At 48.7% G+C, this 17,484-nt stretch overlaps 1 protein-coding gene across 3 annotated transcripts in view; it reads left to right on the forward strand.

Moving 5' to 3' along the window:
* RFTN1 (raftlin, lipid raft linker 1) overlaps positions 1 to 17,484 on the forward strand; it is a 204,628-nt gene that overhangs the window by 129,883 nt on the left and 57,261 nt on the right. For all 3 annotated transcript variants that reach the window (XM_027086561.1, XM_027086558.1, XM_027086560.1), the window contains exon 5: positions 10,837 to 11,185. In XM_027086561.1, coding sequence (XP_026942362.1) covers positions 10,837 to 11,185 — 349 coding nt within the window. The remainder of the gene's footprint in view (positions 1 to 10,836; positions 11,186 to 17,484) is intronic.

Raw genomic sequence — 17,484 nt, forward strand, 5'->3', positions numbered from 1 at the left:
CCCTCCCCTTTTCTTTTCTTTTCTGGAAATGCACTGTCTTAGGCAGTGCCTTTTGAAAGAAGGCCCAGTGGAATGCCCAGTTATGAGGCATTTTTTTTACTGTGATGACAAGTACTGATATTAACAAATTGTTTGCCTCTGCATATTTTCCTTCTCCTGAGGGGAAGATTGACCTGGTTTGTTAGGAGATGAACTGGAAACCCAAGGACTGCCAGATACCTGCAGCCTCAGTTTTCTTCACTGTTAAAAATGATACAAGTAGCGAACAATGTGCACATTTCACAATCTCAGATGAGTGTATTTGTAAAACGTTATTGGCCCCAGATGGATATTTCCTGAAACTGTAGACTCATAGAAGTTTCCTTTCAGAAGTAACCTCAGATTCTGCAAATTTGATCTCCTCACTATTCACTCCTTGCATAAACATTTACTGAGTACTTACCAGGGACCAGGAACTGTTTCAGATGCTGGGGACAAAGCGGGGGACAACACTACAGACAGCACTCCTGCCCTCACGGAGCTCTCATTCAACTGGGAAAGAGACAATAGTTTAGAAATGTGGAAATAAGTGATACGATGAAAGTTAAACAAAGAGATGTGCTGAAGAGTGACCGGGTGACCATTTTTTAGGTTGGGATGTCAGTGAAGGCCATATGGGAAGAGGGCACCCTGGTGACAAGGAGAAACCAGTTGTGGGGAGGGGAGGGAAACAGCATCCCAAACAGAGGAAGGTGCAGATGCTGAGGCCTCAGATAGGAACAGACTTGGAGTGTAAAATAGCGAAGGAGGAGGAAGTGAAGGAGGCGTGGGGTAGGTCTCACGGGGAAAGACAGGACAGGAGAGCTGGCAGAGGGGGCGGAAGGACTGCAGGACAGCCGAGTCCACTGCCGGTCTAGATGGAAAACTCTGAGCTGTTCTTTTTGTGACCGTGAGTGGACTGGAGGGACTTGACCTTTGTGGGAGGGGCTAGCCAGAGAAAGCCAAGGATGTAAGGGCAGGAAGGATGGCTGGCGGAGGGAGCGGGTCCCATGCTGGACAGGGAGGGGTGAGGAGAGCTGTCACCCGTGTGTTTGGTACTTTTTAAAAGCAGCTTTCTCGGTCCTCACTGCTGTCGCGTGTAACGAAGTGACCCTGTGTCTGGGTTAGCTTGGACAGTTCTAGCTCATGCCTGTCGTCACAGACTAATTATTGATAGCTTCACCTTTTGCTTTCAAAAGTGTCAAACTGTTTAAAGTTTGCACGACAGTTTACCAATGTTTCAACACACCGGAATCTCGTGGTGTATCACCTTTTAGTCCTGGACTGCCATGTCTACTCTGGGTCTCCCGTCTACCTCGCCCATCCTTCCCCATGGCAGGTGTAAGCTCTTCTGGCCTCTCCCACGAGCCCTGCGGTGACTCCCGAGCCCCCAGCCACTCTCTTTGCCTCCCTCCTTTTACCCTCCTCCCCCATCCATACCACATCCTGTGGAAAGATTAATTTTGCTTGGAAAAGGGCTGATTATGTCACTGCTGCCAGAAACCGTGATGGCATCTCATTGCCTCCAGAAAAGAAGTCCAGACTCTAAAGATTCAGCACTCTCCAAGATCAAGCCCTGGTATTTCACAGTATGGCTTAGAGTGTAGGACATACTATAGTAAATACACGCTGTATAACAGGTGGGAATATGGACTCTGAAGCCAGGCTGACTACGTTTGAATCCTACCTGCCGTTTGCTAGCTGTGTGCCCTTGGGCAAGCTGTGCAACCTCTCTGTGTCTCAGTTTTTTGATCTGTAACATGGGGATAAGAAAGAAAATCTACTGTTATTGTTACAAAAGGATGAAATGAGTTAATCCACGCAAAGCCCTTAGAAGAGCTTTGGGCACATGGTAAGCTCTCGGTAGATGGAAGCTACTGTGATTATGGATTTTTGGTGCAGGACGTTTGTCCTTCTCTGCGTAACTTAGGACGCTTTCTTACCTCTTTGCCTTTGCTAGCCTTGTTCCTTCTTGGATTCTTTCCCCCAAACCATTCCGTATGCACATATTCTACCTGTGGGTCAGGTTATTTTACCAACCATGGATTTCAGCAGCCATAAGACTGACAAACCGTGAAGTCTGTTGCACATCCTTCGACTTTCCCATGCGACTCTGATGAAAGTCTCTTTAAATGCTTTGCTGACATAAGCTTTTGAGGTTGATTTCTCCATTTTCTTTGTGGGTGTGCACTGGCCTTAGCGGAAGCCTGGGGGCATCTTGTAGCCTTGGTGGGAGATGCAGATCCTTCTGAGGTCCTGTGACTTGAAGGTCCCTCAGTTTTCCTGCCTGGATGATGCCACGGTCTTTGCTTTTGCTCCAAGATCCTCTTCTGAGCATGTCCATGCAAAGTTCTGCTGATGGGCAGACATCGAGGGAGATCAGGGATTTGCAGGGATCGTGCAAATCTGCCAGAGGTGACCCCTGTCTGCCCCAGCTCATGACTCTCTGTTGTGTCCTCCTGATCTGGGTGCCTCTGCTCTGTGTAGGGGAAAGCTTGGGGGTTGGACACTGACTCCAGAAAATATTCCTAAGAAATAATCTTCAATTTTACCTCAGTAAAGCTGAGAAAAGAAATCTTGAGCAGACCTGATGGAGATAAAGATAGCCCGAGAAAAGGAGAAGAATGCTGCATCTCTGCAGACAAAATAACCTGGAGCACTGACACAGGTTCCACTTTGACCAAAACATACCAACACTGTTGTGATCGGTATGGCCTTACTTGCTCAGTTTTGCTCAGCTTAAGTATCGGTTACCTTATATTCTCTTCTTCATGTTAGTACACGTGGGTACTGAACAAATTTCAAATTTTATTTCCCATCAGATGATGTGTCTACATGACAGATATTAAATATGTATTTCTTCTGCCCTGAAATTCCTTTTCTTCTGAAACCTTCTTTGTTCCCACAATCCAGCTATGTGAATTCCATAGGAGCTACCCTAACAATGGCCAGAGCTGATTGGCCCAGAAGTGGACACCTGACCTAAGCTGAGCCAATCAGAGCCCTTCCCTGAGATCTTTTACTTGTGTGTAGCCAGGAAGTTTTGACATTCTATCTCCAGTGGCTAAGCTATGAGCAGAAAAACTTAGAAGTTGGCAATGGCCATAGTTTCTGCCACATGGAGAAAATTGGTCCTGGAAGAGAAAGAAGAATGATGCTAACAAATAAAGAAAAGTAGGGACAAAACCTGGAGCAAGTTTCCTGACAGTGCTGGAGATGCTGGTCCCAGGTCTTCCTAAGATCCTGCTCTGGCCCTACCCTGCTGGCACTTGCTCTTTGAGACACAATTGGATTGCTCCCCACAGATAGGTCTCTCCTTGTTCACCTCTCTTTTGCATCTCTGATTTAGACTTTTGACATTAGGTTGGGATATTCTGGTGGGTTGGTTTTCACGGGGCTTTAGAAATTAGTTGAAGATCTTTGAGGGAGCTTAACAGCACACCCCGTCTTAGTTCTATTGATTTCCCATGAACTACATTTTCAGTGAACAGTGAAATTGTAGGCACAATCTGAGTGAAAGAACCGAATCAGTTAACACAGGTAAGGAAGGCCAGTAAAACTCCTTTTGTCAGGACTGCCTTCCCTGAACCACCAAAGGATGGATTTGTTCTCTGCTCCTACCTCAGTGTCGGACCCCATCTCTTCCTTTTGCTTTTAAGGGAGTTTACAGTTTTCCAAGTTCTTCCATCATTTCCCAAGCTTCCCACCAAATCACTCCTAATAGCAGAGGAGAATAAAATAGTACCTCTTCCTTCAACCTCAGCCTTGCCAGGGACTTAAGGGGGCAAACGGTGGTCCCTCAAACTGAGCATAGGCAGGTTGAGAAGGAGAGATCACATGGACTCTTCAGAGTCTCTGAGTTGCCCCTTGAGTTAGATCAACACATATTAAACTCAAGGCGTCAGGGATAGTGCCTATTTGCCTCCCCAGCACCTAGTGCCCAGCACATAGTAAATATTGAGTAAGTAGTTAGTGAATGAATAAATGGGTATTATTATCCCCATTTTATAGATTAGGAAACTGAAGCTCAGATAAATCAACTGAGTTGACCAGTAACATAGCTAGTGAATGGCAGGGTTGAGTCCAAAGCTTTAGGTCTCAGACTTCTTGTCTAGGGCTCATTCTGAGACCTCTCAGTCACTGAAAGAGAAAACCACAACACCAGAGGTCTACATGATCTTTCCTTGTGGCCTCATAACGGAGCTAACACACAGCAGCACTTGGTCAAAGTTTCAATTCCTGAGGCAAACTGTTAACACGTCAGAACTAAAGGCAGCTTCAGACTTGAGCTAAAACCCATGTTATTTTTGAACCTCCGTTTTCAGAAAGCTGGTACAAGAGTTTAGGCGACAGAAGATGAGAAGGGTTGTGTGTGTGTGATAAAATATTCACCGTAAAGACTCATGTGTAACCGTGCAACCCAGAACAGCATTTTTGCACCTGTTCTTGACGTACGGTCCATGCCTCTGTTTGTAGGTTCCCTATGTATGTCATGGATCCCCAAAGGCTTTAAAATGTCAGCTGTCATGAAATGGTGGCCCATGAGTTATGAGGAGGGTCACAGTGGGCATTGGTCTGGTCTAGGGTCCATTTGGGATGTTTGTGTGTGTGTCTTGGTCTTGACCCTATATCATATGCATCTGCAGTCATTACTGAAAGCTCTGTTTCCATTGCTCAGTATTTCATATGGTTTATTATGCCCCACAACAGCACTGTCTATCCAGTAGAACTTTCTGTGATGATGGAAATGTTCTATATTTGCATCAAATGTTCTATATTTGCATCCAATACTGTAGTCACCAGCCACAGAGGCTATTGAATACTTGAAATGTGGCTGGTGTGACTGAGGAATTGAATTTTTAATTTTATTTGAATTAATTTAAGTTTAAATAGTCATACTTGGCTAGTGGCTACCATGTTCATAGTATAGCTCCATATTTTTAAGAGGTCAGTAAGTTTCTGATGCCTAGCACTAATTAGCTCATTATTTATAGGGATTCCAGTAAGTTCATCCTAAAGTTGGAAACTGCTTATAACTTATAGAAATTAAATCGAACAGTTACAGATTTAATTCTTTCACCTCAAAATATGGTGGGGAGATTTCTTTCACCTGGGCAGTGGTGACTGCTCTCCACCTTCTTGTACACTTCCGCCTCTCCATGGGACCTTTAATCAACACCAGATTGAGTCTTTCTTTGTTCCTGTTTGGAGCACATTTCTCTCCCTGCCTTTTGGGAGCTCTTAGCCATGCCTTCCTTTCACACCCACTCCGCTTGGAGTTTGGAGACCTCTAGCAGCCTGCCCTGTGTGGTCTTCTTTCCCTCACTCCCTTCACCTGCTTTTCTCCTCTATGACATTTCTCCAGAGAAACAACTCATAGGGTTATCTATCTGTCTATCTGTCTGTCTATATCATGAGACTGGAATTGAGATTGATTTATTTTAAGGAATTGGCTCATGTGATTGTGAGAGCTGGCCAGTCCCAAATCTGCAGGGCCATTTGGCAGGCTAGAGGTTCGGGTGAGAGTGATGTTGCAGCCTTGAGTCTGAAGGTTGAAAACTCAGGCAGATTGTCTGGAGGCAGAATTCCTTCTTTGGAAGATCTCACTCTTTAGGCCTTCAACTGATTGGGTGAGGCCCACCCACATTATAGAGGGTGATTTGCTTTACTTAAAGTCAATGGACTGTAGATGTTAATCACATCTAAAAATACCTTTACCGCAATTTCTAGGCCAGTGTTGACAACTGGTCACCGTAGTTTATCCAGGTTGACACATAAAATGAACCATGACACCTTCTTCATTAGATTCAGACCAGATTGTCCTGGACTCCCTCTAACCCTTCACCTGTGCCATCTCATATGGCCTGTGGGTAGTCCAGTTCCCACTGACCCGTCAGCAGGAGTCTTTTCTGCTCCTTTTCCTGTGTTACTTATGTCTTTCATTTTTCCCAAACTCAACCCATGTCCCATTTCTCCCTAACTGGTTTTACCCTAGTTGATAAATGTACTCTAAACAAATATGTGTATAAGACCAGACAAAGTATATATTTGCACTCAGACGCAGCAGCATGGTATTCATTTTGAAAGTAGGGTAACAGACAGGACGTCCTAGAGTATCAGGAACTATCCCAATGTCATGCTGTTATCTTTAATCAAAATGATTCTTGAAATATATAACCAAAGATGACATCATTTGCCAATGCATTGAGCCTTTATAGAAATAAAGTTTTCAAAAAGAAAAAATAAATCTTTTTCACATCATGATCTCTGGTTTTAGGTTGGGAAAATATAGTTACCATTGAATTTGTTCTTACTCCAGTTGAATGAAGTCTTGGGTCAGTTGAAAACGTTAATTTTTGATGCCTAAACCAGCAATTGTTACTCCTTTAAGTGTTGGGGGTGGGATGGTTTTTAAATGCAGCAAACATGAGAAAAGGTGGATGAGGGTGTATTTCAGTTTAAACTCGTATCCGACTGGGCATCTTGGCACAGGTTGGATTGTGTAATGTGGAAGAGCGCTGTCCTGAGGGCGCACCAGTTTGCATTAAGACACTCAGAGTCAGATCTGGGCTTTGCCATGATCTAATCACAGATGTTAGAGAAACTCTTTGGGCATGCGTGTGACAGTCTGTGGGGAATTCCTTACCCAAAGTGGCTTGGATATTCAGGATTTGATCTTCTGTATGGATTCGATTCCACCATCTTGAAGACCTGGTGTAGCTTGAAGTCATGGTGGTGTCCAGCCGCTGATGAGCCCCTGAAAGTAAAGGGATCTGAGATGTCTGGAGAACGGGGGAGGGATTCCAGAGACATCGTGGGATAAATCTGGCAGGATGTGGTGAGCAGTTACACAGAGTTACAGAAAGGGAAGAACTGAAGAAGATGCCTTTACTCCAGTGTGAGGGACAAGGTCCACAGTAGACCCATCAGCTGTGATCATTGGTCATGTAGGTCTGAGCTCCACAGGAAAGTCAGGACTGGAAAGTCCAAATTTGGGAATTATTAACATATGACTAGTGGCTAAGTCCAGGTGAGTAGAGGAGGTTCCCATGGGGAGTTTGGGGTGAGGAGAGCTGGTGGCCAGGGATGAACCCTGATGAACACCATCTAGTGCCCACCTTTCTGATGTGTGTGAGACTTGCTTAATGAAGGTTAGGAATGAATAAATGAATACACGAGTGAACGAGAAACAAACAGGATTCAGTTTGACAAACACAGTCAAGTGACATTACGAAAAAGAAAAGAAAGTCCCCGTTCTAGGATAAGGTAGAAAACCAAAGGCGTCAGGGCCCCGAGGGTCTAGCCAAATACTGATCTTTATAAAATCTAAATGCGGGTCTTCTAGTTAAAAAAGACTACTCACCCTTTCTCGTAAACAACTTGGCAGCCTGTACCAAGCCTTTGAAAAGCTGATATCCCTTGACCCATTAATTCCACCTCCAGGAATCCACCCCAAGGAAGTAAATAGAGCTGCAGACAAAGATTTGTGCATGAAGGTGTTTCATATTCTTGAGACACACTTTCCCTGGAAGGTTTGAAATGGGGAGGGGGGAGCATCTTTACCATTTAACTTGAGCATCTTTTTAAGTTTTGATACTGTGCAGTACTAGGTGCAGGATACCACATTTTCATTAATGTTTAAGATAAAAGATGAGCATTCAAAGAAATCTTGTGCTTTGCCCTCAGACCCTCGACCCTCACCTCCTCTGTCTCAAGAGTTACTATGGGGCTTCCCTGGTGGCGCAGTGGTTGAGAGTCCACCTGCCGATGCAGGGGACACGGGTTCGTGTCCCGGTCCGGGAGGATCCCACATGCCGCGGAGCGGCTGGGCCCGTGAGCCATGGCCGCTGGGCCTGCACGTCCGGAGCCTGTGCTCCGCAGCGGGAGAGGCCACAACGGTGAGAGGCCCGCGTACCGCAAAAAAAAAAAAAAGAGTTACTATGGTGCGAAAGTTAGGGACCTGTTGCTGTGGGGTGAAGTCAGAGCCTTTGTTGGCTTGGTATTCTGTGACATCGATGGTGTGGCCCTTGTGATTTCCAGTCCAGCCTCATTTCTGCGCACTCCTTGCTTCTCATGTCATGTTCCAGAAATGTTTCTAGAAATTTCTTCAATACTTAGGCTGTTGCACACCATCAAGCCTTTGCCCGTGATGATCCGTCCATCTCTTTACCTGCACTGCCCTGTCCCTTTTTTTCACCCATCTGGTGAACTCCTATTCATCCTTCAAAGCCTCCCGCAGATTGGGTCCCCTAATAGGATTTGTTTAGCACGATATTTGGGGGAAAAAATTGAATTTGAATGTTGTCGGTGAGGCATGCACATTCCAGCTCTGCCACACCCCTCAAGTCTTCTAGTTGTATTGCAGTCTTACTCCATTTCGTTTATTACAGCCCTGACCTGTGAGAAACGTCTCAGTGTCCCCTTCAGGCAGAAGTAATCTATACCTTTCTATACCTTTATATTCATTATTGCACTTAGCACCCTCTATGAGAAATTTCTGGAATATTTACTTTTTTCAATTATAAAGGTAATATGCATGCTTATTAGATAAATTCTGAAAAATTACACACAAATATTATACAGCTGTCATACTGTGTCTAAAAAGTGTAGAATCTTGATTTTTTTATATCACATTATAATATAAGCATTATTGTGCCATGTTAGTATAATATTCTTAAAGTCTGTTTACAATAATTGGCTGAATCTTTTGAGAGTCAGGACTCCTATTTTGTATCCCCCAGGACCTAAGTGTGATGTTGGTTTGAGTCAGTATAGGGACTTAATAAATGTTTGTTGGAGTCTAGGGCTGAAAAATCAATTGGTCTCCATCCCTACCTTCTAGGAGCTCATTCTGGGAGAGGAGACACATTTCCACTCATTATGTAATGTATTCATTCATTCATTCATTCAACAGATACTTACTGATCACCTCCTATATGTCAGACAAATTACTAGCTCGTTACGCTTCTCTCTTCTTGACCAGGAGTCTTTCCTTATTTCGTTTGGGACTGTGAAATCCCTTGCATTTCTCTTTTCGCTTGTGCTGCCAGGAAGCTCAGAGCTATGCTTTGTACATATTACCTTCCCTCAACCTAAGGCTCTTTGGTATAATTATCTCCTCAGTCTTTTCTTTTAAAACTTTTGTGACCTGTGTGTTGTTTTAGAAGCTTTCCAAAACAATTTCTAGAGTAGATAGATATCACAGATTAATGGGTAAAAAATGAATTTTCAGGATGGAAAGGATGACTTTAAGTTTTTTTTTTAAGTTTTGAAGCATGAATTGAGCCAACCATGGGCATTTGTGTGGGCACATACATATCCAAGAACTGGATGCTTTGACATGTATCCACTTGACCTTGTACTTAAGAGAATGAACTTGGGCCCCAGCCAGACCTGGCTTTGAACCTGGCTACCCACAGCTTGCTTTATGACTTTAATGTCTCTGGGCCTTAGTGTCCTCATCTGAAATGAGGATCGTGATACCATGCAGGGTCATTCAAGGGTTAAGCAAAACAATTTATATGAAGCGCATAGTGTAGGGCTTGACACATAGTAGGTCTGTGATAGATGACGATTAATACTGTTGTTATCATTACATCTAGCACAGGCTAGACCTTACAGAAAGACTGGGCTGTACATTCGTGGAGCTGCTCCAGGCCATTTTCTAGAATGGCCAGTGTTGAACTAAAATGACCTCCTGTTTTAAGTTAGGGTGGGTCATCCGGGGAGGGCTGCCAAGGCTTGCTTCTCCTTTAGAGAGTAGCTCCGTGCTGGTATTTCTTACTAATTCTCAAATGACAGGAGATGATCACTGCAGAAGCCTCGAGATTTTCTGAGGTCATTCACTTGGGGGTTGGTGACTAAGACTCACAGAGCTCTGAGGTCTCCACCTCCTGATTTATTTGTAAAGTGACTTCAGCGTTCTTGCCCAGAAAGTCCCCTAAAGCCCATCTTCTAGTTTTGGCCAGCTCTTCTTGATTTTATTCAGCTATTACTTTCAGTTTGTTTTTCCCTTATGACTGTTACACTCAATTGCCTGGGGTATATTTTAGGGAAGGCAGCGTTCACGGGGTACAGAGCTCAGTGTGGCCATCCGTCCCCCATCTTGAGGCTTAGGAGGTGAGAAGGTGCCACCTGTTACCTGGACTGGATGGTGGGTGCAGAGTCATGGGTCGGCCCAAAGTGATGCCCGTGGGCTGGGTGTGGACTGATATCCTCAGATGTCCCCTCTTGCGGGGCTGCGTGCGTCAGTTATTGCGCGGTGGTGATTCTCCCCACCTCTGCCCTTCTCTGCCAAAACAATTGTTTCAGAGAGGAAGCTCTTTGGGTCATAAAATGTCATCTGGTAGTTAGTATATGGTTATATAGACGTATTGAGTTATATAGTAGCCTGATGAGCAGGAAGTAGGTGATTCATCAGAAAAAAAAAATAACAAGAAAATAAACTCTTACCAAAATGAACTTCCTCTTTCAGCCACTCTTTGTTCCAGCTCATCCTTTTAGAACCTTCTTCCAGCTTCTTAGAAAACAATTGTCAATCGGGACTAACACAGTGTTTCAAAGAGAGGCCGTCGCACCCCTTCATAGCCAAATGCATTATTTTTCCATAGTTTAAAAAAAAATAAGCCCCATACTCTCTGTCTCCAGTTGGGCCAGGGTTGGGGTGTGGGCGCTGCCTTGAAGACACGGAACCTTTGCCAGCTCGAGAGACTTCATGTTCAAACAGAAATGTCCTCCAAGGCCTCCCTAAGGTATTTCGTTGCCCCTTTGCTAGAACATCCCATTCACTTGTTTCCCTGTGTTCTGTTTGCCTCACAGATCCAGGAGGCTGCGAGTCGGGGCCTGAAATTCGTCGGGGTCATACCTCAATACCACTGCCCTGGGCACTCGGCAGGTGGCAGCCCCCCAGCGGATGCGCGGGATGCGACAGAGGAGCCTGGCAGGTGTGTGGCTACAGAGAACCTGGGGGCTGCCGACGCTCCGGTGGGGATGGACAGAAGCCCAGAGCCCGGCCAGGGCCCGAGAGGGGAGGCGCCCACCGCCCAGCAGCCCGGCTCGCCCTCGGGAGCCGGGGTTGGCACAGAATCCCCTCCATGCGGGGTGAGCGAGACTCTGGATGGACCGGATGGGGACGCACTGGAAGGGCATGGAGAGCCGCTCTCGGGAAGTAAGTATGTCAGTGCTGGGACTCTGACCCGCTGAGAGAGAGGCTGCTAGCTTGTCAGTAATCCCCTTGGCATTTTAGGAAAACGAATGGAACTAGAGTGTAGAGGGAGCGGTCCATCAAACAGGAGAAACTGTCAAGCTGTTTTCTGGGCCTCCTGACTGTCTCCTGCCTGAAGCTGTGACTTCCAGGGGTGTGGAGGGGAAGGGGGAGCGGGGCAGGGGGGCAGAACCACATGACGTTGACTCGTAGTTGCTCCAGATGGTCACGTGTGAAGTAGATTCTAGAACGGGAGGTCGTTTCTCCCACACGCTCTTGCACTGCCCCTGAATTACCCCGTGTGAACACAGGAAGTGTGAACTTTGCTGGGCACCAGTGCAGAAAGCAGCCTCCATTTTTGGACCCCTTGTTTTGAATATCTGCCTGAAGAAGGAAATCAAGAAAGCCAGCTGAGGACAAGTTGTGCAGGAAGCTGGTGATTCAGCTCACCCAGCTGTAAACAGCCAGATCTCAGGGAGTTGTACAGTTGACAGATGAACACCGTGGAAAGAACACTGCCAAGGAGAGGCCACCAGTAAGCGACTCCGCTGAATCACATTGTAACGGCCGTCGGAGCACGCCCTTTAGGTTGGGGATTTCAACTAGCAACACAACAGGGATGATGATAGCCAACGTTTATTAATACTTCCTGTGGACCGGGCGCTGGGTCAGCAAGCTTTCCTATGACTATCTCTTCATTTTTCCTATGATGTGGGTGAGCTCTTGCATCATGGCCCATTTTACAGCTGAGTAAACTGAGGTTCAGAGAGTCCATCTGTTGCCCAGGCTGGAAATAGATCTGATGTGTGAGCCCAGGCCCTCTCTCTGCCTGGTCTTTCCTGTGTGGTACTCAGACAGACGAACAAGGTTTACTGAGGCTCTCAGTCTACAGGGAGCTGTTTCTCTTCATTTCCCCGTGATTCCCTTTCGTCTTCCTTCTCCAGGAAATCTAGCCTCGAGCCATTTCCTGAGAGCCAGGCCCTCGTGTGAGCTGCGTGGCCTCTTCTAGCCTTTGGGAGGTGACAAGTGACAAGAGTGACAGGAGGTGGCCATAGGTCTTACGAAGTCTTTCTCTTTAGGCCTTCCTGGATCATCTCCCTGGTTAATGTTACTATTTACGTACTAATTCTTGAAGTTAGCCTCTGAGAAATGACGAGGAACTGTTTCTACTTTGAGAATAGAAAAGAGGGTGAGGGGCTTCCCTGGCGGTCCAGTGGTTAAGACTCTGCGCTTCAGCTCCAGGGAGATGCAGGTTCTATCCCTGGTCGGGGAACTGAGATCCCTCAGGCCGCGTGGTGCAGCCAGAGAAGAGGGTGAAATAGTTTTTCTTGTTATGTCAGTAGTTCCTGGAAAGAAAATTGTGGGCTGGTTGATTCTGGGGCTTGTTTGCAAAGTTGACCTTGGAGGGGGGGTTGGCAGCAGCCTCAGTTCTGAGAGAGATTAGGACTGTTTCATGAAAGCCTTGATCCTTCTTAAATATGTGCTGAAGTAGAGGCTCATCTGGGGGACTTCTGCTCCCACAGAGTAGCTGAGAGCACGTTTGGGTCCTGTGGGTGCCTCCCAAGGAACAGCCCAGTCTTATTTCAGAATCCCCCATCTCTGCATGGCTGTCGGGCTGAATCCCAAGAAGGAGGACTGGCCTCCTTGGAGCCCCTCTGTTGTACCATCTCAGGCCCTGGGAGGGTGAGGGGTCAGGGCATCACAGGCCCCAGGAGAGAGGGCAGGGAGCAGAGGGCTTAAGAACCACACGTCTCGAGCAAGATACCCTCCTGTGCCTCAGCTCCTTGCCCTGTACAATAGGGATTAAAAAAAGAAAGTTTCTTGGGCTTCCCTGGTGGTGCAGTGGTTGAGAGTCCGCCTGCCGATGCAGGGGACACGGGTTCGTGCCCCGGTCCGGGAAGATCCCACATGCCGCGGAGCGGCTGGGCCCGTGAGCCATGGCCGCTGAGCCTGCGCATCCGGAGCCTGTGCTCCACAATGGGAGAGGCCACAGCAGTGAGATGCCCGCGTACCGTAAAAAAAAAAAAAAGAAAAAAAAAGAAAAGTTTCTTGTAGAAAGGTGAAAGGAGAGATGCATTTATAGCACTCCTAAGTGGCGGTTCTTATGACTGGGGTACAGGCTCTGTCGTCCTGACCATTGCCCCCACCTCTGCACAGAACCATGCCTTCGAGAAAGGGGGCTCTTGGTACTGAGGGTCCCCTCAGGAGTTTTCAGATATTCCTTGTTCCAGAATCCACTTTTCTCCAAGATTCCTTCCAGACTTCCTGCCTCCTGGGGTTGAGTTAACTGGGGAGACTTGTCCTGGGACCCTCCGCCCCAGGTCCCTCCTGCTGTCCTGTGACTGTTCCCTCGATCACTCAGACACTCCCCCCATCGCTGGGCACACAGAGACCACCCCCGCCCCCTGTGATACCCCAAGTGTCTTGGCCTGCTTCTCATTTCCTCAAGTCCCTGTTCTCTATGAGAAAATCAGTTCCTGCTGAGGAAGAGCAGGTTAGGGTGTGTCTGGAAGTGGTCAGCCTAACAGAGCATGAGAACTCCAGCTGTGAGGGGCTTATAGTGCCGCCCAACCCCCAGTCTTGCTTGGTAGACAGCTGTGTGTGTCCGTTGTCTGCTCATGAGCCTGGCACTGATCTCTCTGCGCAGGAGGCCACAGGTCTCACTGTTACCCTTTATTTCTCTTTTGGTGGAATAAATGAATCTTTGGGTCTTTTCCATTAGTCAGTGAACACACAGGGGTTACGAGCGCATAGGCGTGGCCTTGCAGGGGATGGACAGTCATCATGGTGACAGCCCTCTGAGTGAACTGTTCTGAGCTCTCCCTGTGTGTCTTGACTAGGCTTCACAACAGCTTTGTGACAGAAGATGCTATTACTACCCCCGTATCACAGATAAGGACAGTCGCCGGCGTGCCCTCATAGAGTTAAATGTTATCTCCTAGTCGGAGCATTAGTTGAGCAACCATAGTTTCAGCCTCCCAGAAGGCCGGCCGGCTGTCCAGGGACCCTGCCCCCATTCATAGCCCTCAACTGACCCCAGCTTCTCTCCTAATCATTTTCCGGGGAAGTCTTTCCTTCCCTGGGAAGTCCGTGCACCATCACCCACCCCGTCCCCAATGCCCCCTCCCCGCTGCTCACTCAGCTTTCACCTCCCTTTCTCTCAGGGCCCCCTAAGGAGGGTGAAGTGTTTTTACTCCTCTCTCTGCCAGGTGGGCTTAAATAGGCAATCACAGCAAGACAATTAAAAAAAAATCCAGAGGGAGCCTCCCTCCTTCCCCCTCCCTTTCCTCCTTTAATTTGTTTCCTTTATAGGAGCCTGGGGGAGCTGGTGAGGCAGAGGCCGCTCAGGAGGGCTGCCAGTGAGCTCTCATCTGGAAACAGGGCAGGCCGCCCCTCCCCCTCCCCACGGGCTGCAGGGACCGCTCTGGTCCAGGGGTTCTGCTCCCCATGCCCACCTGGGTTTCTTCCTGCTCGTCCTAGGGGATTTCCTGTAGGTTTGAGGTCAGGCCGTGCAGACATCACCTGAGCCTTGCTGCAAGCTGCTTCCCTTCTCACATCTAGCTTGCCTCAGCCTCTTGGTGAAATGCAGAGCACCTGGGAAGGACAGGACCGCGTTCCCATGCCACGTTCTCCATGCACTTCTGTGCTGGGGGGCAGCTTCCTTCATTCCCCGCAGACAGGCCAGTGCACGGCAAGGTTAGGGAGGTGTCGCAGGACGGACCCCTGGCGCTTCTCTCCTGGCCTCCAGCATTCCCATCTTGTCTCTGTCGCTGAAACTTGAGCAGGAGAAACAAGGAGGCCACACAGGTTCACGCAAAGTCAGCTGGTTCTCACTGGCACCGAAATAATAATGCAAAATCTTCCAAGAGTTACCCTTCCTACCTGCACCTGCTCACTTAAAATGCCTACAGATGCAGCCAGGAACCCGAGCCGGGGATTGCAGTGACCTTCTCTGGAGGCGGATTCTATTCAGCAGGCCTCCTTGGCAGGCAGCTTCTTCTGGGGGAATGCCCCCTGAGCCTGTTGTCCTCCTGTCCCGGAGCCCCCAGAATAGTTCTACCCTGTGGTTCTGTCCCCCACCCCCAATCTGCCACCATCTTCCTGGCCTTTCACTCAGTCCATTAACAAATAGCTATTGAACACCTCCCTGCCCGCCCCCGCCCCCCACATGCACATCGTCATTGTCAGCTCCCGCTTTCCATGCGCCGATGAAATTAGCCTCGTGTTAGATTTGGGACACAGCCCAGCATTGGGGGTTTGGAAGAGTCTTGGCTTTGCCACTTACCAGCTTGTCATTCTGGGGATCCACTTAAGGCTTCTGGGCATAGAAGGGACACCGTTCCCCCGTGGAGGCTGGAGTCATGTGAGATGATGGCGGTGGTGATGGCCCTCATTAATACATTCCCGTCCTGTGGGCCGCTGACATCCTTACAAGTGGGCCCCGTGGATTGCTGTGCAGACAGCGGGTCCCACACTTGGCCTGGCAAGCAGGCCTCCCCCAGGCCCAGAGGTGCCTGAAGCAGCCTCCTCCCAGATGCAGGGATCTGGCCGGGCCTGAGGCCCTTCTGCCCTCTCTTCCTCCAGAGACAGCCACAGCCTCGCCTTCGCAATGACACCTTTCACCTTAGCTCCCCTGCCGTGACCTCAGCAGACCCGAGGTCCCACCCAGCCCGGCTCCCAGGCCAAGTCTGATGCCCACTTGTGCCTTCCAACTTGCCAGCCTCCTTCTCCCACTCTGGCCCTGGGAGCCCCATGCTTTCAGCCAGACTCTGAACCCTTTCTTTCCTGCAGCCTGGAGGTCCCCTGGGATGCCAGGACCCACCTGCTACCTGCAAGTTACCACCGCTCTGGGGCTGCAGCTGCAGACAGACTGCAGGCTTCCGTCCCATGCCTAAGTCCCTACTTCCTGGCACCTGCCTCAGAACCGGGCGTCTACCTTCTTCCTCCTTGTTCCCGAGGAGCTTGGCAAGGCCTGAGCGGACCTGGCTGGCAGGCCGGCAGCGCCCAGCTGGCCCCGCCTCCAGGCCCACGTGCCCTCCTCCCCCTGTCCACCTAGCTCCTTGCCCTTGTCTGGCTCAGGTCAATCCAGCAGACACAGGTGTGGCACCTGCCATGTCTTCTGGACTACCACCTTTTCTGGACACAAAGGATCTAAATGACACAAGGCAAGCCCCCCGCGCCACCCCCCCATGTCAGGGGAACACAGCAAGACAACGAGACAGAAATAGAAGTGCAAGACAGAACAGTCTCGAAGCTCCTTGGGTGCCCTGCCAGGCCAGTCCTGCGGCCATTCTCAGAAACAATGCCTTCCCCCTCCTTTGGGACTTTCTGTCCCATGTCTGGAAAAATCTTCCAGCTGGGGTCATGGCAGAGTCACAGAGCAGCTAAGAAAATGTAAACAAATTTGGTCGTCTTTTTGGAATCCCTGGTGACTGCTCCTGTGAGGATATGTATTGGAGAGTCAGAATATTAAAACATCAAAGGGCATCGTTTGGGGACAGTTTTTCTTGGCTGGTTTCCATGTGAGTAGAAAGACGATTGTGGCCAAGGAGGCAGCGGGACAGAGGAGTTTACTGAAGGCTTGGGCATCTGGGAGCAGGTTTCTTCCAATATTTCACTGCTGCTCATGCTTTGGAGGCTCTCGATTCCAACAGCCTTTCCTTTTCCTTCCTGAAAAATTTATTTCTGGCTCTGGCTTTGGTCCTCCTCCCTGGGGAGGATCCAGATGGAAGGCAGGGGGCGCTGTCGGCACCCCACCATCCACCTTTGTCTCCCCGCTCTGTCTCCCCCTGCCCTGCCCCGCCCCCAAGCATGCTTCTTCTCCTTCTGCCTTCCCTTGTTCTGTTTCATCATGCGTGTGGGAAAGTTGTGGTTTTGTCTTGCCATGTGACTGGGGATCCTTCTGTGTGATCAAGTGTTGTCCTGTTGTTTTGGACTTGGGCCACTTCTCAGTTCCCCACTCATCCTCCCGTGCAGAGGCTGTGATTTCTTTTTCTCTTTGTTGATAATCCGTATGCATTTGTGCTTGACCGTAGCAGACCATGGGGACTGGTGCTCTGGCCCACCTTGGGGTCACCTGAGGACAGCTTTCCTAGCCTCTGCCTGGGCAGATGTCCCAGGGAATGAACACCTCAGGAGTGGCCTCCATCCCTGAGGACAAATGCCCGGCTTCCTTGCCCCTCATAGAGCAATATGGGGTGTGCGTATATGGTGTGTCAGGTCCCCAGGTGCCGTGACAGTAACCCGCTCATCAATGCAGCCTT

The sequence above is a fragment of the Aethalodelphis obliquidens genome, unplaced genomic scaffold (genome assembly GCF_003676395.1).
Source record: "Aethalodelphis obliquidens isolate GAN/ISIS:26980383/991018 unplaced genomic scaffold, ASM367639v1 scaffold56, whole genome shotgun sequence".
In the NCBI taxonomy this organism is placed as follows: Eukaryota; Metazoa; Chordata; class Mammalia; order Artiodactyla; family Delphinidae; genus Aethalodelphis; species Aethalodelphis obliquidens.